Source organism: Scleropages formosus, chromosome 7, assembly GCF_900964775.1.
Source record: "Scleropages formosus chromosome 7, fSclFor1.1, whole genome shotgun sequence".
Lineage (NCBI taxonomy): Eukaryota > Metazoa > Chordata > Actinopteri > Osteoglossiformes > Osteoglossidae > Scleropages > Scleropages formosus.
In genome coordinates, this window is record NC_041812.1 from 13,218,569 (window position 1) to 13,244,057 (window position 25,489).

The following is a 25,489-nucleotide window of genomic DNA, read 5'->3' on the forward strand; positions in this document are numbered from 1 at the left end:
ATGTTTTCAGAAACTTCTTCAAGGATGATCTACCTTGGATGTTTCCTGTTTCTCTGTGGGCTCACGCATGTCACGGCAAGTTACCCTATCTGGTGGTAAGTTTTATTTTCTTTTTTTCTTTTTCAAGGCAAGCGCTGCTCTCAGTGTCACTTTTGTTTTTACCATAAATTACCACTGTTATACTTCTTTATGATTTGCCTCATTACATTGCTTTCTTCTGATTATATAATGCAACTGGGAACTTCTGCTGCGCTCCCTCTCTAAGCGGGACTCCGGTGCGCGAGCGCTGCGCGCGGGCCGGTTCCAGCGCGCGAAGGTGCGTGCTCGCGGCAGCAAAAAAGCGTGCGTTTGTAACTTGCGCGTTGCCCGTAGCAGGAGAACCACTGCACCGCGTTGTGAGCTGCAGGAAGACACCGTCCTGCGAAGTAATCAGCGTCATCAGAATAATTATTTTGAAGTCCACGTGTCTTCTAATTCCTGTTAAATCATGGCTTCTCTGGAGTTGAGTTTTCTCCTGCGGAAATTCCCCGTAAGACAGGTGCAGCAGACGCACACTGACCTGCGCCTTCTTGTGCTTGTGTTTAACACAGGCTTGAGTCCGGCTGTCCGAGTTATAATCATAGTTAAAACGCGCTACGTCAGAATTAAGCGTCCTGACTGAACTGTGTGGGTTCGCCGGGTCAATGTGTTGACTTACTGTATATAATAATAATAATAATAATAATAATAATAATAATAATCACATTCTGTTAATTTAAGGTTATTCCATTCTGTTAATTTAAAAATTTCTGGAACATCACACCTAAAGAAAAAACCACAACAAAAACGCTAGTGCAGCTTTGAGGCAGCATACTCTGAAAAGCTACAAAAGTTGGATTTACAAAAAAAGTGTCATGTTAATATTACACGCATGCCTTTTCTTAACGTTGTAGATATCTTTGAAATGAAAATATCCAAAACAATTTCTCGTCTGACCAAGTGATTTGTCATTTAGCAAAAAACATAACGTGACAAATTTAATTTTGAGAAAATTAATGTAAAACTGGCGCAGAACTGACGAAAATCTGTTACTATAAAATTGTATATATATTATACTGTAAACATAACATATATTTACAATACTATATATAAATGTATATAACGGTTATATATATAGACAACTGGGAACTTTTTTGTAGGAAAACTGGTTATTTGTTGCGCCAATTAACTGGCAGTTTCAGCATTTGATTAAAAATATTGAAAAAAAAACGAAAAAGTATGTTATCCTATGTACATATTTATTTTTGATCCTTTTCTGCATACAAGATACAAAATTCGCTTTATATAAGTAAGGCTACAGATGCATTAAACAACTGACAAAGGTGATGATAAAGGTGATAAAGGGGTGATGATAAAAGGGGGATGTTTGTTTCTGCAGTTTATTATAAATTGCATCCCCCTCAATGGGGGGGGGGGGGGGGCGAGCTGGGTTATGTAATTATTATTATTACAAAGCTGAGCTCATGACTTCATCTCATGGATGGAGACAAAGTCCCAGGAGGAGAAGGGTGCAGTTACAGGGCACAGCTTCTGTGTGTGAACTTTTATTTACTGTTTATACACACACACACATCGTCGGAACGCTATCTCGGATTACATTTATGAATATGTGGACAGTTTTCATAAAATTAATTCTAAAGTTAGTGCTTTAACGCGCTTCACTGCTTCCTCTTACATTTGAAGTGCAAAAACCGATTATAGTTTGTAATAACAGAATTTAATTTTCCGAAGTTACATTCACTTAAAATATGACCTACCTTTTGTTTTTGTGACACCTGCATTTCAAAGAAAACCAAAATGTTACATTTATTCCATCACGACGTAAATTAGTGAAATTAATTTTTCGTCCGATTTAGATCGAATCGAAGGCCACTCAAACTTTGTCGGCCTTCGAATAGGTCGAAACTGAAAATGATACATTTAAAAACCGCAGTTTATAATACAGTGCTGTTTAAAAACGTTGAAGTAGTCTGTTCGTCCGAAAATGTTCACATTGCGTGGAACGTGAACTACCGGCATAATGGAGAAAACCAATGAAAATTAAATACTGTTAGGAGTAATACGGTCACCGCGCGCTCCGTTTGGTCACGTGATCAATTTGAATAATATCGAGTGCCTGTAGACCTTGAGCCGAAGTGCATAAAAGCAGGCCGGCTTCGCACGTGCCAACTCCCGTGTTACGGCCGGGACTGAACCCGAAATATGATCATCATCGTGTTGTGAACAGTGATTTCATGACTGCTCCATAACATGCGATTCATTCTGCCTTCCGTGCAGTTCTTTAATATTAAGTGTATAATGAATGAAGGTTGCCGTGGACATGATCATTGATGATAGTGGAGCGCAGGAGCCACAGAAGATCAACACGTGATCCGCACACATGATGTTCCAAAAAGTGCGCTGCTCTGCAGGACATTTTGCGTTCTGCGGGTCCGGGAAGGTTTCACTCACCGCATTAGCAGCGGAAGATGAATACCCTCACTCACCCACTCCACTCCACTCCACTCCACTCCACTCCACTCACTCACTCACTGGAGGCGGTACTTGCACCGATGGGCGCGCTGCTCGTTCCCGCAGCCGTGTGGGGCGCACAGCTCCGGTCAAAAGTCAGCGGCTTGTTTTATCTTTTATCATGTTAGGGTTAGGATTTATGATTTATACTAAATGTAGTGGTCAGAGCCCTCACCTTGCAATCAAGAGGAGTTCTTGCTGTAGTACCCTTAATTAAGGTACTTACCATGAGTTAATACAGTACAAATTACCCTGTCCCTGCTGTATAAATTGGTGAATCATTGTAAGTATGCTGTAAGTTGCTTTGTAAGCAAGGGTAAGAGGTATAAGGTGTATATAGTGTGACTTTATATGAAGTCCTTTTGTCCACTAGAGGATGATGTGGCTGCAGTGGACACTTGCTGTGATGGCTGGCTGTGTGCGTGGTTGTGCTCTCAGTCAGCCTGTAATTGACTCTTCAACAGGAAACTCAAGTCATATTAATTTCTCATTCATAATAGCTGTGCTAGAGTTCTAGGCAGCAGGTGGCATAGTGGTTAGAGCTGTTGCACTGTAATTTAAAGGGTCCAGTGTTGAATCCATTTATTGCTGTAGTACCCTCAACCACAACACCTAGCCTTCATTGAAATGCTAAAAAAATACCGTGGTGTAAAATGGAAATGGCTAAATTATTGTCAAGTTGCTGATCTAATATCATAAGCTGCCTTGAATGAAGAGCTCAGTTAAATTTACATTTATGACACTCTTCTTCAAGGAAACTTACAACATTACATTCAATTATTTACCCATTTCGGTAACTTTTATAGGCACACTTTAGGATAAGTACTTTACTCAAGGGTTCTGTAGTTGGAGAATGGGTTTGAACCTGCAGCCTTTGTGTTCAAAGACAGCAGCTCTAAACACACACACACACACACACATTTTCTGAACCGCTTGTCCCATAGGGGGTCGCAGGGAACCGGAGCCTACCCAACAACACAGGGCGTAAGGTGGGAGGGGACACACCCAGGACGGGACGCCAGTCCATTGCAAGGCACCCCAAGCGGGACTTGAACCCCAGACCCACTGGAGAGCAGGACCCAGTCCAACCCACTGCACCACTGCGCCCCCCCTGCAGCGCTAAACACTTAGTGCTTAATACTACCAGCTGTTTAGCAGCTGTAAAGAAAGGTTATCAAAAGGCTGTGACACTGACAGATGGACGGTTTCTCTGTTAGCAGCAATCCATAAATGCTTCATAAGCCCTGCACTGTTTAAACACAAGTCAGTGAAGACAGGTCCAACTTGGTCAGTTTTCACCACCGTGGTTTAATCCAGCCCGTTCCAGGGGTTACAGGAATTTGAAGGCAATTACTTTAAATATGAAGTTATTATTGTTCCTTTCAGATTAAATGAGCTGGTAACAAGGGCTTATTTCCATGGCAAAAGCAGACTGGCCCCGTTCACCTGGCCGCACTTATTGTGAGCGCGATGCCATGTGCCGTGATACACTCATGGCTTAGCAACGGGCCGCGGGCCCTTGGCACAGCATGTCTCTCGGGTCTTGGACTTGGGCGGGGGGCACCATTAGTGTCATGCCATGCTGGCACGGTTCCATTGCGGCACTCTGGCCCAGACTGTGCAATCGTAGGTGGTGATATGGGCTGTGAATCAATGCTGTTCAGTGACTAGAAGTCATTCCAGGAGGAGTGAGAGCAGGTTTTTTATAAAGCTCATTTCGGCCGGGCAGAGAAGGACTTGAGTGAAGATTCTGTCTCTGCTGAACCCACTGAAGATACCGTTTTTCTGAATGCAGAGCAACATGAGGAGATCTGGAAACCTCGGTGGCTGCTGAGTTGGTGTGTTGCTTTCACTGAACATCACCTTCAGCAGAATGGCCTTCACCATGTGCAGCTTTTCAGACTTACTGCTGTTGTACTGAAATCATTCAGATGTTGTGTTGAGCTTCCAGACTGAAGTTCATTCCATAGAAACATTACAAAATGAGATAAATTACTGTTATACGTATGAGCCAACAGGCAATACGTTGGAGCTAATTTCTGGTGTGTTCCAGTTGAATATACTCTAAATGTGGTCAAAGAGCATTGTGGACCTCAGACTGATGGTAGCAGAGTGACCTGTGAGCATCTGTTCAGATGCTGAGAGTGTATAGATGTTCACTCTACTGACTAGGTAGTGCTAGGGTTGAGAACATCACTGGCACTCTCAACACAGGGGACCCTTTTTCAGGTTCCACCTGTCCCAGGACAAACACACACGTGAAGTTCCTGCCAATCCTTCTTTGCACCTCACAAACATGAGATGTGAGTTTGGAAGAATCCTGAGATCGTTGCTAATCGATAACATTCATTTGGATGACCCCATTGTCCAAGGGCACTTCCAGTGATTTACCCATTAATACTTCAGTATGTTTGGTCTGTGCCTGCTCTCCAGTGGGTCTGGGGTTCAAGTCCCGCTTGGGGTGCCTTGCGATGGACTGGAGTCCCATCCTGGGTGCCTCCCCCCGCCCCAGCCTTACGCCCTGTGTTGCCAGGTTAGGCTCCGGTTGACCGGTTGACCGCGACCCACTGGGACCCCCCCCCCCCCACTTAGGAAAAGTGGTTTCAGACAATGTGTGTATGTGTGTGTGTGTGTGTGTGTGTGTGTGTGTGTGTGTGTATGTGTACTGCAGTATGTTCTGACTATATCAACTCATGGGCACTCAGCAGGGGCCTTCAGACCAGGAGGTGACAGCCCTAAGTGATACACTGTTTGCTGCCTCCTTATGAGCAAAACAATTCAATTGTCATTCAAATTAATACTCCAACAGAAGAAAACTCGTTAACCATAATTATAGATGTGCAATGAGGTCAAAAGCCCATCAAAGAGGCTTCGAAATTTAGCTGAGATATGACAGCACTTCTCTCCCCGTGCAGTCTGCGTGGAAGCTACTGGGAAGTTCTGGCATATCAATAATACGTGGGTGAACAAAGAGCTTTCAGCACTTGATGTCACACAGAGTAACATGCAGCTAGATCATAACCACTTGATGTGTGTGAATCATGTGAAAATATGACTGTTATTGTGTAGCGCTGTGGTGGACAGCAGTTGTCCTCACAGACCCCCAGGTTTGACAAACAGTCAAACAGTATAACAATGGTGACAAGGGAAGATGTCCCTGAATGTTTTTAGTTTTGCTCATAAAACTGAATAATAATTCTAATTATTGCAATTAATTATTTGTTAATTGTTGTTAGCCCTTAATTGTTCAATCATTGTTGATATATTTATTCTCTTTATGTGGCATCAACACTAGTGTGACTGGGAGAGTTTTCTAGAAATTTTGTGTGGCTCGAGATGAGTGAAAACCAGCAGCACACGCTGAGCTGATGCATTCGATTTAACAAGACAGGCTTTTGCAATGCACTGAGTCAAAATTCCAGTCAAAGCCGAATAATTAAGATGTGATCTGGAATGAAATCCAGGATGCCCTACAGCCTACGAGGACTAGACATGCCCACCTCTCCTTTCACTACTTCACGTATGACTTCAGAGTGTCAGTGAAGATCTAAAGGACCTGGGTTCATTTTAGGGTTTCGGCAGGCATCCAGCATGCCCTTCAGTCTTTGCCTGGGCTGCTGGGTAGCATGGTAGTTAGAGCTGTCATCTTCCACTAGAAGGAGCTGGGTTTGAATCCCACTCCCTGCTGTAGTACCCTTGATCAAGGTACTGATCAGCTCGTTAGTTGCTGAATGGCTTATTATAGAAACCGAACGTTGTAAGTCGCCTTGGAGAAAGGCATTAGTGGGAAGCGTGGAAGTCAACAGGACCATCCTGAATACATTTTTCAGGATCTGGGTGGATTTCAGTCATTTACTGTTGACCTGGTTCTGTCTCTCCCTTCAGCAGTTCCTTGGACATCGTGCCCTTGCTTTGTGTCTCAGATTTAGGGACCAGATTAATTTGAAACCCCCTCCTTCCTGTCATCAGCAGTTGACGGTGTGGATGGCGGGAATCCAGTCGGTCGAAGCAAGCAGCCTCTGGCAGCGAAATAAAGCCATCAAGCTGTGTGTTTATGATTTGTGATTGCTGGGCGGGTCACCGTGCTGATCTAATCTAGGCCAGAGAAATGCAAGTCGGAGAAACGGCAAACCTGAAGCGAACTGCTCCGTATTCATTAGAGCCCATCCCTCTAGCGATGCCAAGCTGCTGTAGTCTTTGAACTGCCGCGGAAAGATCTGAACATGCCGTTTCGTTCCAAGAGAACAAGCCCTCGTGCACAATGTCCTGGGAGGAAGGAGCTCAGGCGCACGGCACTTGATAGCGATTCAAGGAGGATTAGTGAGCACTTTGCCGTAAGATGGCTCCTTTTTTAAATGTTGTTTGAAGCGAGGTGTCATCCTGTTCGGTGCCCATCACGTGGTTTATTGTCCTCCTCCGTGGACATTGGATGTGTCGGAGGGCTGTCCGGTCACCTTATGAGGATCGCACATGATGTTGGTGAGGATGGAGGCCCCCAGACCCATGACATCGCGCTCACTGCTGTTTATACCCCACCTGGCGAGGCGCTCTTCAGACCTGCCGTGGTGCAGCAGGTGTGGACACAGCTTTCTCTCCCCTGTCTTGAACCCCCTCCCTCCCTCTGCAAGACAAATACCTGGAGGTGAGAACTCTCCGTGCATTCCTTCTCCCCAACATTCCCGCTTTATGTCAAAGTTGGCTCCTAGGCCCCCAGGGCCCACGAGGGGTAATTCTCAGGGCCTCTGCACAGGCTTGCTGAAGTATGCATTAAACCTGGGCTGGTCCCACTCCAAATTAAAAGAGAGAAAAAGAGTCTGAGGCTCCGGTCTGCAGGTGGTTCCATGCGCTTGGCCTCCTCCTAGATCTCAAGACCAAAAGCCAAGCTGAGGTCTTCAGAACACATACGGAACGGGATGCTGTGGGCTACGGGTGGGGTGGTGTTCAGAGCCACACAACACACAGGGACCATCTTGGTCAGGGTGTTTAGTACTAAATGCGCAAAGAGGAGTTCTTGATGAGGAGGAAGAGCTGAAGGCTTCTCAGCCGCTACATGGCCACTTCGTCTAAGCTGAGGACACATCTCCCACCCACACCTGAGTCCTACAGTTGAACATGCATGGACTCCTCTTATTAATCTAGCAACTGATGGAGACAGAAGTTCCTTACACCATCTTATTAACACGGTCACACTTCTTCCAAATCCACGTAAAAACCACTTCTTCCAAAATTTCCTGCTTCCTCTAAATCACATGGTCTGTTTCAACTGATCACCACCGTAGATTAAGGTGAATATAAACTACAACTGAAACACTGCATTCAATCCTAACCTTTAAAAATAAAATATAAGCATATAAATATGAAACTTGTTTAAACTGTGTCGTCAGCTTTAAGAATATTATACGCTTTTAACACTCCAGTACAACTCGGCTTTCTTTAATATAGCCTAATATGGAGTCATAACTAATAACACTCGGAACAGTTAAGGAATACTTGTGCCACAGCTGCAGCGATGAAGGGAAGTCATTGCACTGAAGTGCGGCACAGCCACGGCTCTGGGGTGTCCTGGCACGCGCATGCACACACACACACACACACACAGACACACACATACACACCTGTTCTCATCACTCAACACACACCCTGATTGAGACTGTCATCGCATCTGAGCAGCTTCCGTGTTTGCGGCCGAGCGCTGGTGATTGCGCATGTCACACTGCCAATTAATTATGCAGTTTACCTTGGCTGCCTGCTCACCTGGAAGCCGTCCACTGCTAATCAGAGCGAGAGTCACGCTACATTTGACAGCGGCTCCGCTCCATGTGTGGGTGGCTGTGAATCTGCCCCGTTTAAAGCTGAGATGTCCCATTAACGTGCCCCCCTGCTGCAGTCTGCTCACAACCGCCGTGTTTACACCGTGGACGAGGGAGTCCGAGGAGTCTGCTTGGGTGCTGCCTGCAGCCGTGGGGCATGCTGGGAGCAGGGCTGCCAAGTGCTCAGTCCCCGGTTCACCTGGTTTTACTCTTCCTGAGGGAAACCTGTTCCAGCTGAGGTGTTTTCCAGGAAAACAAGAAGTGTAAAAATCAATAAACTGCGCAGCAAAGGCAGAGGAGAGCAACATTTTGACGAAGTGCCTTAACCGCGTTCAGCTGAGCGAGGCGTTTGCTGACCGCGCATCAAAAACCGAGTCTGCTCTCGGGATTCTGTTCTCTTGCGATCAAAACACAACCGTGTGATCCTGCAAACACAATGGGATCGAAAAGGGATCGCTGCCCTTTGTTTGGTGCTGCAGATTAGCAGCTTCCTGAAGCTGAAGAGAAAAGTGTCTGCAGAGACTCTGTGGACTTCACAAAACAGATAGAAGGTGCCAAAGGTCTTACCGAAACACGCCCGTGGTCACTAGCCGCAATCTCTTAACACGGTCTAGAGACTGATTCGGTGTGGCACGGCTGGACTGGACAAACGCACAAGGGCCGCTGGTTACCCCGGTACACTTGTGCTGCTGTGGTTTTGTGAGCTATTAGATCATCGCACACTGATTCTAAGGCGCTGGTGCCCAATGTTGTGCTCCTACAAGGAGCTGAGAGATGTGCCGGGGAACCTGTAGGCGTTGTCATCACTGTACTCTCCCGCTCTAATGTGTTTTGATAGCGGATATCGATAACAAAGAGTGTTAACGTACGGGTGGAGTAAAAGAGGATGGGCGAGCCCTGTGTACACAAGTGTATCTAGTCAGTGACACATTCTGCTGTGGAGAGGAGTGTGTCCTCACAGCTGTCGGTGTGCCTCTGCGGTTTGCACCCGGGAGGTAACGGCGGTGCGCATGGCGTCGACGGCTCACCTGGGCGTCACCTGCCAGGTCAAGGAGAACCCGGGGGTGAGCGCACGGCCCCGGATGGATGCAAAACAGAACAGGTGGGCGGTTCCATCTTTGTAAATAGTGTAAGGAGCTGCTGATAGCAAGGTATGACTAGTGGAAAGGTGGTAGAGGTTTTTGTTCCGCAGCCAAAGGCTGTGAAGACGAGACATGCTGAACTATAATAGTTAATACAAGAAGTATTTTAAATCTTGTAGGAAATTTCATTAACTGCTTGAAATTACGGCAGGTGTTGTTGTAGTTAGAGCTCTTGCCTTGCAGTTTAAGGAGTCCCTGCTCCTGACCTTGTACCCTTGGCGCTTACCTTGAGCTGATAGAGTGAAAATTACCAGGCTGTATAAAAGGGTAAATGAGTGTAGGTAGTTTGGTATGCAAACCTCGTCACTGAAGTCGCTTTGGTGAAAAGTATATCTGAATGCAAAATTAAAGGGCCAAAGTTGGGGCTATGGCAGAGAACGGATGATGAGTTGTGAGGACCGCAACCCTTGGCCCTTTAATTTTAGCCATTTTTCTGGCTGTGACCGTTAGCGTTGTTAGAATCAGCAAGGAAATTCTTGTCAAAATCAGAGCCATCTCGGCACGACCTGATTTCTTACCAGGCAGCAGGATTAGCCGACTGCGCTCGCATCCCGTGTGGCCATGAATCACGCTGTTGTCCACAAGAGGATGGGGGGGTCTCATCACTGCAGTGGCTCCATAGCACCCCCTGGAGGAGCTGTAGCCTTGAAAGGCATGGGTAGTACAAGTGCTCCCGTCAACTAAGGTTCCTCAGAAAGTGAGCTAAACGTGACTAAAGCAAGTGGCAGTTTCTGTTGGCGAAAACTTACAGGGAAATGACTCAAAGGTCACCAAATAGGCATTCCGTGTCGGAGACGATGACTAAGGCTTTCAGTGAATCACTGAGTGGGCGCAATCGGGGCTGAAACCGGGGGCTATCACAGAGAACGGATGATGAGTTGTGAGGACTGCACTGCTGAGGTGGTTTCTGACACTTGCAGGAGATCAGGACGTGACCCCTTCCAGGGAAAGCGCACAGTGCAGCCAACGGAAGGTCGAACATCTCTATGAAGTAGCAACTCTGCTGCTCCTAATGAGCGAACGAGCGATTAAGAGCAAGGCAGTTTGTGTTGTCTTTGAATGAACCCAGGGGCAGCGTTCAGCTCAAATTTCAGCTCAGAAACACAATACAAGATAGTCAGTAAATCAATAAAAATAGGGAAAAACTGCCACGTTAGTTGCAACTGAGAAAAGCCCATATCAGAAGGCTGAGGATCCTGATAGGATCAGACTGCGGTCACATGGCTTTGCGCGAGGGTTCGAACTGCAGCGCTTAGAGCTGCACTTGGGATCTCATTAAAGGAATTCCTCCTGCAGTCAACAGGAAACTGGATGAAAACAGCAACCAGAACTGCAACTTTCACGTTATAAAACATTTATTCGGGGCAAATAGGATACGGAACACATCACTACTTGTGCATCTACACGATGGAGGCACTTATGGGAAGTGTCATCAAATATAGCTTCATCACAGCATATGATTACAATGATTCTGCTCTGCACAAAATAACCAGAGAATGTGTTATTTGACGAGCCTCCCAGCACATGAGTTTACCTCGATTACACAGTTTCACTCACACTATTTATGCGGAATTGAAAAGCTGTCTGTATGTTTCGTACGTCACATTTTCAGCATAATTTGTACACAAACAATCCACTGAATACCCAAGAGATTGTGAGGCACATCCCGTAATTTTCTCTTTTTTGACATCATTATGAATGAAGTCTGCTGCGGACTGTTGCTCGCTGGCTATGACCTAAGATGACCCCAGCAGTGACCTAAGGGAACCAAACACCTGTCTGTGACATTCAATCCTGAGTTGTTCTTTTACAGGGGAGCTAGGCTGAAAAAATCAAAATGCAATTCTGAACACTTAGCAACCTTAACAGTGACAAAAAAATATTATTTGCCATTATTTAGAAAAAGAGCAGCACCGTACCATTAGAAGCGGAGGTGCTCTGGTAGATCTGGATCAGAAGCAAGACCTAACACGGGCCATGATGGGACCACTGTTCTCCAGCACTGGCATGGAGCCTCTTGTATGAACTGACCCTCCCTGTCAGATTTGCACCATCGGAACAATACACATACAACGAATAACAGTTCTGTTAAAATGCTATTAGAATTCTACACCTCAATGCCGACCCATTCCTCATACAGTGCTGACTGCCAGTCACTGCCCGGGCCTGTTGTGGCACAACAAAGAGATGGTTTCCAGAGAGGTGGGCGCTTATGAAATATAGCAAACGGACATTTTATCAATGAACATTGAAATGTTTTTGCTGAGTGTCTCATTTGAAGTTGATTCCCCCAGCATTTATTTCCTTATTTCTGTTTTGAGAGAGGGGGGATGTGGTGGCGTGGTGGCATGGTGGCATGGCGGTTTGGCCTGTGCCTACTCTCTGGTGGGTCTGGGGTTTGAGTCCCGCTTGGGGTGCCCTGCGATGGACTGACGTCCCGTCTTGAGTGTGTCCCCTCTCCCTCTGGCCTTGTGTGCCGTGTTGCCGGGTTAGGCTCTTGTTTGCCGCGATCCTGCTTGGGACAAGCGGTTTCAGACAGTGTGTGTGTTTTGAGAGAGGAGATTATTTATATAGAGAAAGAAGTAAAATGACATCACGTGTGTCTGTCAGGTGTGTCCATCACTGAGGGACGTGATGTCCTGTGAATTACTGGCACCCTTTTCCCATATTCAGCGCTGCCTGGGGTCCTTCATAGAACTCAGAATGAACAGGCTGAGATGCAGTTATTGTTTGGCCATTGTCTGAGTACAACTTCTGAACTCAAAAGTACCGTGTTAGCGTGTGGGGAGAGTATGTTTGGGGCCAACGTAGACTCACTGCTGGAGGAGCTGGCATGAGCTCCGGAGTCATCTGGATGATTCAGTATCATTTGCGCCACTCACAAAACCAGACACAATAAAATGTTTAGCTACAAAAACATTTTGGGGCCTAACAAGTTCAATCTTGAGCTGCGCTGACCGCAGCGCTGTGCAGGAGTGCCGGTAACCATCCGACGGGCGACTCGTGCTGTCAAATGCTCAATCACTGCTTTGCTGTCTCATTACTCTAAGCTTCAGGCTGTGGAGCAGGAGGACATTAAAGAAGTCGTGTATCCTGTAATTAAAGGGCAGGATCTCAGGTGTGAGCGCAGCTCTATAAATGGCTCGCGGCTGACAGTGGCCTTTCATGTCGAACCCAGGCTGGCTTTTCCAGGGTGAAGTAGGATTTCTGTGCAAATCCGTCCACAGAGCACAGACAGGCCCTTAAGAAGCACATGTGTGTATTAATTGTTGCACCTGATCCACGTGTGTGAGTGTATGACCTCCCTTGTGCCCGCAGGTCCCTTGCAGTTGGCCACCAGTACTCGTCGCTGGGCACCCAGCCCATCCTCTGTGGCTCCATCCCCGGGCTGGTGCCGAAGCAGCTTCGCTTCTGCCGTAACTACGTGGAGATCATGCCCAGCGTGGCTGAGGGCGTCAAGCTTGGCATCCAAGAGTGCCAGCACCAGTTCCGTGGACGACGCTGGAACTGCACCACCGTCAATGACAACCTGGCCATCTTCGGACCCGTGCTGGATAAAGGTGAGTGCGTGGCCCTGTTGGAGCACTCAGCATCCATCTGTTTGCCGTAGAAAGAGCGAAACCAGACTGGCCAAAGATGTGTTTCAGGTGAATTGATGACTCTGATTTGTCCTGTGTGTGTGTGTGTGTGTGTGTGTGTGTGTGTGTGTGTGTGTGCGATTACCCTGTAGCAGCCTGGTGCCCCATTCAGAATGCAACCTGCCTCAAAACTTATGCCTCCAGGATAGACTCTGGACCACTGTAAGGCTGCACTGGACAAATGGCTATTGGAAATAAGTGGGTCAATGAGCACTTTTGTTGTAACTTTGTCTCCATGGAAACGATTGCGCACACTGAGGCCCTTTTTCTGTCCTGTTACCTTTCCGTCCATTGTGGTCCAGCAGCACCTCGTTTTACGTCTCTGAAGGACACAGACTTGCGATTTGGTAAACAGGCCAAGGTGGTCAATGTCGGAAACGGGTGTCAAAGCAAATTTGTCGCAGTGACTGTCTTGATTACTTTCCATCGTGGAAATCCTCAGCTGCTCTGAAATTATAGATGTGACGAACCCCCGCCGTCTGACTGGCAACAGTTTACAGTGACGGGGGGCCACCGAGAATCAGATTGAACGCCCGAGCAGCGAGATCCCTGACAGCTCTGTTTACCTTTTGCTTTTGACAACACAGATGTTTCTCCTGTTTCACCTCTGTGTTCTTCTTAAGACCGACTGCACATCTGAAGGTCTGTAATAATTTCCTGGCTGTCAGCTGCTGCTATGTTTGGCATGTGGTGATGCAACGTTTAACCCCTTGGTGCTTTCATAACGTGTCTGAACTCATTGGCTTTACACAGACATTTCAGTAAAATGTCACCATGACACGCGAGAGTACACATCATATCACAATAGCTTACCGTACAGTGGGGAAGCAAGTGATGTGCTATCTAGGTCTGGCCCTGGGTTCGAATCCCATTCCTGCTGTAGTACCCATAACCTTACCCTGAATTTAAACAGCAAAATTTACCCAGCTGTATAAATCACTATCAGTAATTTAGTGCACAAACCTGACGCTGTAAGTCACTTCGGAGAAAAGTGTGAGCTTACAAGGGTCAATAATATTGCAACCGTTGGTCATCCTGTTAATGATCCATTGTCTCCAGTGGTTCAGTGTTGCTGTAGAAGAGCGGCAAAATTTGAACCTTCATGTTCAGTAAATCTGGACCGATTCCCCAAATAACTCTCTCTGCCTTGTGTGTTCTGTCGTTACTAATGAAATTATTTAAAAAAAAAAAAAACAGGTCTAGCGGGATGAGACGACAGGAACAAATGTGAGTGTCCTTCCAGAAGCTTCTTTTTCAATTCTCACTGTGTCACGTTGTTGGAGAGAGCAAAATGCTGTTGCTGTAGCCATGAGAACTAAGCGATGAAGCTACACTTTGCTCCGCTCCCCGAACCATCAGAGGCTGTGACCTTCCTCGCTCGCTCCTGCAACCTGACACTGTGCTCCATGTCACCCTCAGGGCGGAGAATTGTGGACACCATGGCTGCACATGCAGGTAACACACCATTGCTGGGCCAAATCTTCACGCTATTGGTCATCAGGGCACTTGAGAAGAGCACAAGAGATACCAGTCCAGTTGCATTAGAGAACCAGTGATACCAGTCCAGTTGTATAATGGCAGCAGTGATACCCGTCAAGTTATAGTACCAGTGATACGTGTTCAGTTATAAAAAAGCACAAACCTGAAACTGACCTTTAACCCCACTGGTGTCCAGCCCTCCAACATACGAAAGTTTGGCAGTGAAATGCTAGCAGTTCCAGGGCGACACTGTACCACGGATGTGTTTACAGTCAGCTGCTGAAAGGGGGACCAGCTGTATCTGAGAGTCATGTCAGACGGAGGCAGGTTGATGGGAACCGTCTGTGTTTCACGCTCGGCCCTCTCTCACCCCTCTCCGGGGCGTCGCTGTTGCCCCCGAACGCTCGCCTTGCCACCTCCCTGCAGGGCACTCCGCCACGTGCACACGTTTGCCTCGGAGACACAAGGCTCGGGATGGGCCACTTGTGTGATCGCGAGGTGGAAGGTGGGAAGCCAAGCAAGTGCTGATCCTCTGGTCATGTGTGGTGCGACAAAAGCCAGCATGACTGAGGGCAACTTGGGGAGAGGAAGGCCACACTACAAAGTATTATGTAACTATTAATATACAATGACAGTTTCATCAGTTAGCTGCACCCTTTCATCCATCCTTTTTCTCTTGCACAAAATAAGCCATTTTATTGTTTTCTGATGTTGAATACACACACACACATTTTCAGAACCGCTTGTCCCATATGGGGTCGCAGGGAACCAGAGCCTACCCAGCAACACAGGGCGTAAGGCCGGAGGGGACACACCCCGGACGGGACGCCAGTCCGCCGCAAGGCACCCCAAGCGGGACTCGAACCCCCAACCCACTGGAGAGCAGGATCCAGTCCAACCCACTATGCCACTGCGCCCCCCTGATGTTGAATAATACATAATAAATATAATGGGCAGTTAAAAATCAAAGAAGTATGTTTTTCTTTAAATTCCGTTCTTTCATTTTTCCACTCATCATATGAAATTCTTTTCTTCGTGCAGTATTAATATATTACATATAATTATTCGCTTTATTCTTTCACTGGCTACAGCAATATTTTCATGTTTTTTAAAAATCACAAGTTTAAATATACTATTTTTAATGCCGTACTAAGCCGCCGCCATCCAACTCAGCCCTTTATTCACTGTCAATGATGCGAGTCATTCCGCAGTCGAATTTCTGCGCTTTTTGTCCTATTTAACAAATATTGTTTTAATATTTTTGCGCTTTGTTTCTTAAAGGGATTCTAAATCCCCGTTCAAATACATCAGTCAGAAAGTGGCATCCAGCTATGAGAAGTTTTGATAGCTGGAATGATGTATGTGCAAACAAGGCCGCGGGGGGATCTTTGTGCTCAGGAGGGAATTCCCTGCACGCGCGCACACACGCACACACGCACACACACACACACACACACACACACACACACACACACACACACACCTCATTTTTGGTGGATTCCAGAACTGTTCTTTTGAGAAGTGCAGCATAAAGGTACAAAAGGCTACATTAAACTCTGTCACAAGGATGTCTGAGAAGAAGATGCGTCTTGTTACACACACTAACCTGCACCTTTATGTGATGCAGACAGTGATGGTGTTGAGAAGAACACACACACATATACACACTGCTGGAGCTAATGGTCAGAAGCTGAGAAAGTTAAATGGAGCTTTTTTTAAAAACCAAAAATCACTTTATTCTCTTTTTGTCACTGTACCAGTGTTCACATCCTTCTCAAGCACACACACACACACACACACACACATTAGCTGAAGCCACTTGTCCCAAGTGGGGTCGCAGCAAGCCGGTGCCTAACCCGGCAACCCAGGGCGTGAGGAAACACACCCAGGATGGGACACTAGTCCGTCACAAGGCACCCCAAGCGGGACTTGAGCCCCAGACCCACCAGAGAGCAGGATCTGGCCAAACCTGCTGCGCCACCGCACCCCCTTCCTCTTCAAGCACTGAGCTCTAATTCTGCAATAGAACTGAGTGAAAATAAATTGACAACAATAAATGTTTGAAAAGTCCCAACATGAAAGACTATAAAACTATAAAGTAGAATTTGTAGTATTTAGTGAAGTACTTTGACTGTTGCCCTGCAGTAGTAAGGACTCGGATTCCAGTACCATGCCCTGAAGAACCCTTGGCCATTGTATTTATCTTGCGCTGATACAGTAAATATTACTTAGCTACATATAAAGGCAAATCATTATAACTATGTGAATGTTGTAAGTCTGATAAATAATTGTAGATGTTCTTTGAAAGTGGACAGGAATGGCTATTTTTGACGACCATCTGAAGCTGGAGAGTAGGTGACCGCAGGCGGTCTCATCCCGCCTGAGCGTTGACCACTCTACTGCTATGTTGGCACTCAGGTCTGGAGAGCAGCAGTGGGGGGAGTGGGGGGCAGATTCCAAGCCTGTCATCTACTGTGAAAAAAAGACTAATGTTTACTACGGTAGGAGGCGGGGCTGTTGGGGGGGGCGGAAGGGGAGGGGCAGTGGGGGGGCAATTGCTTTTAATAAACTCTTGAGCAATTGTTACAATGATGGAGAAGGCTGGAGCTCAAGTAGGCGAGTAATGATAGGGGTTCGCAGGCAGCCCCATTGTGGTGTAAATGGAAGCATCTCTCCCACCTGGGGCAGTAGAGTGCTGACCGGAGCAGGACCGGGGGCCGTGCCTCGGCTCTTTGGCCTGCAGCTTTAGTTAATCATTTTGATTGGATTAAGGTCATCGCGGCCTCTAACAATGTGAAAGGTCGCAGCGGACGGATTAAGGGCTTTGTCGCGGGCGATGAGTCTCGCCCCGCTCCTTTTCATGGGGCTCAGCAGCGCCACTTTCTCTTTTAATTTGCTTTGAGTGATGCTTGTACGCGTCTGCGCGCCGCCATTGTCCCGCCGTGTCTGTTTGTCTGCCTGGCCGGTGGATGTGCGACTGTTTCCTCAGGCACTGGTGATGGTGACCCGCAGAAGCTATGGGATCTCGGGGTGGAGGGAGAACCTGCAGAAGATGAGGAGGAAATGAGGGGGACTTTGGAAAGCGTTGCAGAGAGGAGGGAAAGGCGTGAGGATGGGTTCCTATAGCAACACAGCAGCGCTGCCGCATCAATCACTGCTGGACCAGCTGAGAGTTTCGTGCTGGTGCCTCAAACTGGTTTCGCAATGATTTTGTGTTCAACTGCTTCTGGCTGAGGCTTCAGTACGAAACAAGTGAAGAAGAGCGATTAGAGCAGTGGGGTGGGCAGCTTCCCCTGACGCCGCCCCACCCCTCGAGTCTCATTTTATATCGATAGAAGATCACGCCTAATTATGATGAAATGAATGCTTTTAAAGTACCATCACAAAGGAAGTTGTACCTGCGATATCATGCATGTATGACTCATATGATTAATGGCAACATGTATATATAGTATATACTGTATATTAATTTCTCAAAGGACCCAGGTTCCAATCTCCTCTCCTGCTGTAGTACCCTGGATCATGGTATTTACCCACAATCGATATAGGAAAATTTATCCTGCTGTATAAACGGGTAAATCAGTGTAAGTAACACTTGTTTGGAAAAAAGATGAATGAATAAATAATGTGAGCTGTGCGTCACACGCTATAGTGAGCTGAGCGTCATGTTAAATTGTTATAACTGGATATAACAGGCAGCAGTGGATTTATAGTTTCTGTTGGTGGACTTTGGGTCCTCGGGATCTCTTCCCTGTGTGGACCTTTCAGAGCTAGAGTCCTATGGGACTGGAGTACAGCTTGCTGGCTCCAGGTCCAACTGTGCGCTCCACTGCACGTACTGCCGTCAGCTTACCACACTTCCAGACTGTACTGCGGTGCCCTGTGGCTGCTGTGGAGGGACTGGAGCGAGAATCCCGAATAGGTCTGGCCAGCTGTGATCATGCTGTACAGAGCCAAGTTCAGTGAAACCTTGCGAACACACACAGAGACACACGCACACATACACACAGGGCTGCTCAGCCATGTCTTACCATCATATAAAAAGCCCTCAGGAGAGGCCTCTGACAGCTGACCTTCATGTGGGCTGAGCTGTGAACTGGAGCTACAGTGACATCAAAGTCCTGCAGATACAGTTTCAGGTTTGGGGCGAATCCCCAGCAGCACGTCGTGTCTCCTTGCAAAACATGCAGCTTCGTCTCTCTCCCTCAGTGGCTGTACCTGGAGCGCGGTGCAGGTGCTGTCTGTCATTCTGTCTTTCCTAGCTGATTGTTTAATTTACCCATCTTTGCAGAGAACTCTAAATCGCACCGGATCCTAATTTAACACGAGAGAATTGAATTATTTTTGCTATTTATGGTATAATGTGCTGCTGTCGAGGACACCTTTCTTTCATAATCGTCAGTATGACCTGTGAAAGAATGTGTACCACTTATTCTGTTTATTTGTGTTGTAAATTCATTAAGAGAAAATGAAAAATTAATTAGTAAAAATACAAGTTCATTATTTCTGTATGAATGACCCTTTGTAAAAGTATGTGTGTTTGATTTTTTTGCCATGGACTTTAATGCAATTATTTATTTAAGCGGTTTGTATGTATAAATATCTGAAACGCTGTCTACCAGGGGTAGGCCTATAAATAAATGCTTAATATGCTCCCAAGTGGTGATGCCCAACTAAACCAGGCCAGTAAAGGTCAGGCAATTCAGGTTATGACCTCTGACCTTTGGATGAGAAACTGTTACCATTTAGGATGTGATAGGAGGGCCCTCCTTTTCATAAAATGCATGTTTCTCCATGCTAGGGGGAGGCTAGCACACCGGTATATCATTAACTCTGCGAGAAAGAAAGAAGGGGTGCGGTAAATGGAGTTGATGGGGGACCTTAGCCCCCTCCCTGCTGGGCCCTGCTTGGAGCACAATATCTCCGCAACCATGAGATTAAGCCGGAGAGAAAGCGCTTTTCACCATTCACACGCCCTTTAGATTGTTTTATTAAACCGTCTGAATAGGGATTTCCCAGTCTGCCGACAAGCGGGGTCCAGCCAATGCATAGTTTTCTGTTGCTATGACTTAACTTGGTCCTCACTAATCACTGGCGAGGGCAAATTTCATATAAAATATCTGGAGCCATTGTGGGCCTAACGTGGCGTGACAGTGGCAGCACAATGGGGGATTCAGGCCCCCAGCAGGTAATGTGGACGAGTCGCCGCGCTGTGGTCCGGCTAAGTGCGCTGTGGGGAGGGGGCGTCCCCTGCGATCCGCGGTTCAGGCCCGCCGGCGCATTCCTTTCTCAGGTAGGCCCGATCCCTCCCCTAGGTGTCGGGATGTATTTCTCCACCCCCCGCACCAACCTCTCCTCTCCTCTCCTCTCCTCTCCCTATAACTCAGCTAATCTTCTTTTCCTTTCTTTCCGTCGCCTTCCTCCCCCTTTGGCATCCTCGTCTTTGCCGTGTCATTGTCAGCCCACGAAGGAGGTCTGACCCGAACTTTATTGGCTTCCTGATAATAAAAAAGTGGGCGACTCCATGGTTTCAAATTGAACCTGAATGGTGGGCTTTTCACGGCCCACTATTCACACCTCCGGGCACCTCGCAGCTCCGTGCCGAAAGGCTCAGAAAGCCCTTTTCGCTCTAGCACATCCGTGAATTATGAGGGATACGGGATTAGCGCCCCCGTTTAGCAGGTTGGGGGCCAGGACGGCCACACTGCCCCCGTAATTAATTTTTAATTATCTCGGTGACCGCTCCCAGTCAAGTCTTACGCCCCAGGAGGGACATGCATGGGGAGTTCTGCTGTTTTTTGCTTGAGGGAACAGCAGTAAAAATGACATTAGTGTCGCTGGGGAGACACCGCGGCTTCAGAGAGCGGAGAGTGACGCAGGGTGTATGGGCTTGCATTGGCCGGGACTTCCTGCGCACCATCAGGCCCCGTGGCCCTGCCTCGCACACCAGTCAAAACCTGTAGTTGTGCCGCAGCGTAGGAGCTCCCATTGAAGCCGTGAGCAAGACTGTACAAGATCCTGAGGTCTTGTCTCGAGGAGACGCTGCTTTGAACGCCTCCTTGAGGAGACGTGACGCGGGGGCTCGCGGGGTTCGGAGCTTATGCCTTTCGCAAACCGATGCCTTTATTGTGTGCCTTGCTCATTCCTTTGCCATTTTACATCGAGACTTTTACTCCTGCAATACTGGATGCGTCGAGCGCGTTGCGTAAAAACCAGCGAGGAATCGTCGAGTGCCAGACCTGTTTTTGTTGGCTGCGTGTCTCCTACACACGTATGTCGGTGGGACGGCCCGGCCTTTCAGTGCTTTGAAAGGCACTTAATTAGGGCCCTGTCAGCTGTGTTTTCCCGTCACGCCGTGGCTCTTCCAGCTCCTCTGTGACTCAGCCGCCGGCCATGCCCCCACGGGCTGTGCCCCACTGCCCCACCCTGCCCCACCACACTCCTGCACCTTCCGTTGCATCACTTTTGAGTCGTAACTTTTGCTCTTCCTGCAAAGACTTCCGTTTGTACCAGTACGACATTACATTTAGTAAAATGTGCGTCATACGCCAAAGCAGGAGTGACACTGAAACTTTCTTGCACCGTTTACATTTATTCATTTAGCTGATGCTTTTTTCCAAAGCGACTTTTAACGTAATTTTTTACCCATTTATGCAACTGGATGATTTTACTGGAGCAATGTTAGGGTAAGTACTTTGTTCAAGGGTACTACACCTGGAGGGGGGATTTTAACCTGTGGTCCAAATGCAGCAGCTCTTACCACTACACTACCAGCTGTCCCAAGCACACATGCATAATAACCACTATAATAGAAGACATCCGGCAAAATGGAATGAAGCAGCGAAAGCAGTAAAAAAGAATAATTCATCTGCACAGGTACAGACCCAAAATATAGAATCAGATTTTTGGTGGTTTTGTAACATGGCTAAAAATATGCACAGTGAGTAACAGTTATATTATGATGCTTTAGAGGACAAGATGAGAAGAGCAATGCTTTTTAGAGGTGCTGTTTCATGAAAATCAGAGGATTGTCCCTGTTGTGTCCGCAGCCACCCGAGAGTCGGCCTTTGTGCACGCCATCGCATCGGCTGGTGTCGCCTTTGCTGTGACACGCTCCTGTGCTGAGGGCTCTGCCACGATCTGCGGCTGCGACACGCGGCACAAAGGCCCCCCCGGCGATGGATGGAAGTGGGGCGGCTGCAGCGAAGACGTCGAGTTCGGCAGCATGGTGTCCCGTGAGTTTGCTGATGCTCGGGAGAACCGCCCTGATGCTCGGTCTGCCATGAACCGCCACAACAACGAGGCCGGCCGCACGGTAAGCCCTGCCCCAATATGTCACATAGACAGAGGTGCTTTTGCTGTACGAGCAACATCACTTTCCACAGCGCCTTCATTATTTTATTTATAAAGCGCACTATTCAGCGAATGCCTGCCTTGTGATGGAGTGGCATCTCTCCTGAGTGAATAGCATCAACTAAATAAATAAATGTAAATCACAACTTGAGATAGTTTCGTTTGGCAGATCCTATTCAGTTAATGTTACATATTACCTACTGAAGCAAGCTTTCAGAACCATAAAGTAGGATATTAAGGTAGTCACCCAAATTAGCCATCTGATAGTGAAAAAGCATAAAAACTAATAAAAACTGACCATAGGCTCATCAGTCATTGATATGAGTTCACTGGCAATCAGTAGGCATGATGGTTGTATACTTATAAAGCAATAGTTTATCGATTATCTAAAGTAAGAATTTGCTTGTGTGCATCATTAGGAGCATATATCATTGCTAGTGGCAATGCTGGTGTGAGATACTCGACTCAGATTTGGGTTGGGACACAGTATTGACAGCATATTGCAGGAAGATATACATGTTTCAGGGCGTAAAAGCAAGGCCCTGAAATACAGTGGTGAGAACAAGAAATATGCTATTTTTGAAGGGGGAAATGTGTATTTATTTCTAAAATTACGTGAACCTCTTGTTCCCAAAAGTATTTCTGCCTACATGCTCACAGAGTCACGATTTCTGTATAGAACCATGAAAAGTGAGGGCCAAGGAAAATGGGGATTATGGACACAGGCTGCTCCAGCTGTGCCTTTGAAAAAAGTGCTGAAGTTCACTTTCTTTTGTGAAATATTGAGGTATTTTAATGGATAAGACTTTTAAATTATTGTGGACATCTGGTACAGCTGAGCAGGAAATAATGAGATAATCCCACGACAGACGCAAGTCACCATATTGGAAGGGTGTCAGCTTTCTGCAGAAGGTATTTGGAATGAATTCGGTTTAAATTTCATCAGAATTTCACACTTTTTTGTGGTCGCCTACCTGTTGTCCCTCTAGTCCATCAATGACCACATGCATCTGAAATGCAAGTGCCACGGCCTTTCGGGGAGCTGCGAGGTGAAGACCTGCTGGTGGTCCCAGCCTGACTTCCGAGTGATCGGGGATTACCTGAAAGACAAGTATGACAGCGCCTCTGAGATGGTGGTGGAGAAGCATCGTGAGTCCCGCGGCTGGGTCGAGACCCTGCGGCCCAGGTACGCCTACTTCAAGCCGCCGACCGAGCGTGACCTCGTCTACTACGAAAGCTCACCCAACTTCTGTGAGCCCAACTCAGACACGGGCTCCTTCGGCACTCGTGACCGCATCTGCAACCTGACCTCACACGGCATAGATGGCTGCGACCTGTTGTGCTGTGGTCGGGGCCACAACACACGCACTGAGAGGCGCAAGGAGAAGTGCCACTGCATCTTCCACTGGTGCTGCTACGTCAGCTGTCAGGAGTGTGTGCGGATCTATGATGTCCACACCTGCAAGTAGAGGTGCCCTCGGTCCTGTGGCAGACGCAGCCGTTTCACTGATAGAGAGCGGGCTGGGGGACATCGGGGAGGGACTCGGTAAACATGGCCTCTGCAGGCTAGGGATGGGGCTCGTCTGGAGGGATGAAGAGAAATTAGTTTCTTATTTGTGCCTTGTTCACGCACACGCAAACAAACGAAACACAAACTGCTGGCCGTCGTGGCATTTTCAATGTAGTTGACGGCCGTTCATCATGCACAAGGCACCCGGTGGGGTGCTGGTGGGTCAACCTCTGTCCTGGGGGCTCCGCATTGTTAGCCCTTGACGACCTGCGGGTATCTTGCCTCTGTGGAGCGCCGACTACGGCTCAAGACCACACCGTGGGCATTGTGGAAACCACTCAATCTAAGTCGAGACTCTTTTAGTCGAGGAGAGCTTTTTTCCTTTTGTAACTGGGGCGATGTTGTGTGAATGAGACTGCAGGACAAGGGTCTCAAGAGAGTCTCTTTTAAAAAGAGGAGTGTTCTGTGACACGTGGCATCATGAATTCCCCCGGTGAAACCTGTGAAAGGTCTCTCTACATCATGGTCAGCAGCGAGAGGGGCCCTCCAGTCCCCCAGTTAATGAAATCTTTGAGGTTGCCTCCATCCTCTGCATGTTTCCGAGATGTACCTGCTACTTTTGGTCCCCAAGAGCTCATTGTCTCCATCTCAGTTGACTTGAATAATGGCATGTCATCCGGTATGTTTTGTCTGATTTTCTTTTGCAGCATTTTTTCTCTAGTTCAAAAGCACATGTATTTCCTTTACATTTTCAGTAAATGAGTGTTATCCAGTATTGTGATTTGAATGGATGTTTTGCGTTTATTAAATATAGTGTTAACCAGCTACTAACATTTAGGTAAGAATGCACTTGCACCTGTGTGAATGTATTGTGACGATTTTATTTTGTTGTTTTTCACTCTTTAACGTTCTCACCCTTGTCCCGGCCTGCTCAGCACGGGCACGTCTGCTTCTCCCGGTCCTTCGTCTGCAAACTTAGAACGATTCCCCAGAACCCTTGAGTTAAATCAGCCAGTTCAGTTCAGAGTTAAATCAGCCAGGCTCTGTGTCATTTGTGGTGCTGGAAAATATTGCAGCTTCACGTAGATCTTTGTGCGGCTCTTCCGGTGTCCTTTGCATGGCATGCGTGCGTGATGATGGAACTGGAATAGTAAGTCAGAATGCACGGATCTCTTTGCTGGAAAGGGTGTGAGAGCAACAAGCAACAGGCATCACCGGGCTCAGATGGGCCCTGTCCCCTGCTCAGTGGTGGCCCCAACAAAGCAGCATCCTCCTCAGAGTGGATCAGTATTTGGTTTTCTTCGGACACAGAAGGCTCTGTTGAAACAGCGAAAGGGAATTCCAATAAGGCCGCCCGCGTTTGGAGCCTCAGTCTTCCTGCACGCATACACCGCTTTTCGGCGTTCTCGTCTCTAAAAATGTGACAAACTAACAAAAATCATTGTTGAAGTCTTGCAGTATTTTCCAGAAACCCTGTCCTCATCCCTGACAGTTTGGGCCGACACCATTGTAGCTTGGAACTAGTAGAAACGACACAAGGCCCGTTCCTGTATTTGGCTCTCCACGCGCCTGGCCAGACATGCAGGCAATACCTTGGTCTGGTCCTACGCGGACCTTCCCCACGGAGGGGTGTGTCTGATAACTGCTGCATCCACCCACTTCTTCATTTGCTGCTACTCAACCATAGCTACACACTGTTGAACATTTTATATGTATTCTCTTCTTTCTATGAAAGACACTGTGTAGACATAGTTTTGAGAAAAAAAGAAAGATGTGAAGTTTTGTACTATTGTCATTTTTCATTTTTAACATGTTTGTGATAAACGTATAGAGCTAATTTAAATGTTTTGCCTGTCTGTGATATCTTGGATGGTTGGGGAAGCACAGAAAATAATCCTGGGACATTTCATATCCTACAAACTGCTGTCTCTTTCAGTTGTAAAATCAGTGGAATTTCTCCTACCGTTTTTTTCTTTACTTCCTTTCAGATTCCTTTTTTCATACAAA

At 47.2% G+C, this 25,489-nt stretch overlaps 1 protein-coding gene across 2 annotated transcripts; it reads left to right on the top strand.

Annotated features, from left to right (window-relative positions):
* Positions 1–25,148, top strand: wnt3a (wingless-type MMTV integration site family, member 3A). 2 transcript variants are annotated; one of them, XM_018757481.2, is made up of 4 exons: positions 1–95; positions 12,821–13,062; positions 21,669–21,934; positions 22,962–25,148. In XM_018757481.2, the coding sequence occupies exons 1-4, from the start codon at positions 1–3 to the stop codon at positions 23,439–23,441; spliced, it is 1,083 nt and encodes a 360-aa protein (XP_018612997.2). In that variant the 3' UTR covers positions 23,442–25,148. The 2 variants fall into 2 exon arrangements, with proteins under 2 accessions (XP_018612997.2, XP_018612996.1); XM_018757480.2 differs by lacking the exon at positions 1–95 and adding an exon at positions 9,299–9,462.
* Positions 25,149–25,489: the final 341 nt, after the last annotated feature.

Coding starts and splice junctions, on each gene's coding strand:
- wnt3a (XM_018757481.2), top strand. CDS start 1: ATGTTTTCAGAAACTTCTTCAAGGATGATCTACCTTGGATGTTTCCTG. Junction 96..12,820: donor GCAAGTTACCCTATCTGGTG/GTAAGTTTTATT, acceptor TTGTGCCCGCAG/GTCCCTTGCAGTTGGCCACC. Junction 21,935..22,961: donor ACAACGAGGCCGGCCGCACG/GTAAGCCCTGCC, acceptor TTGTCCCTCTAG/TCCATCAATGACCACATGCA.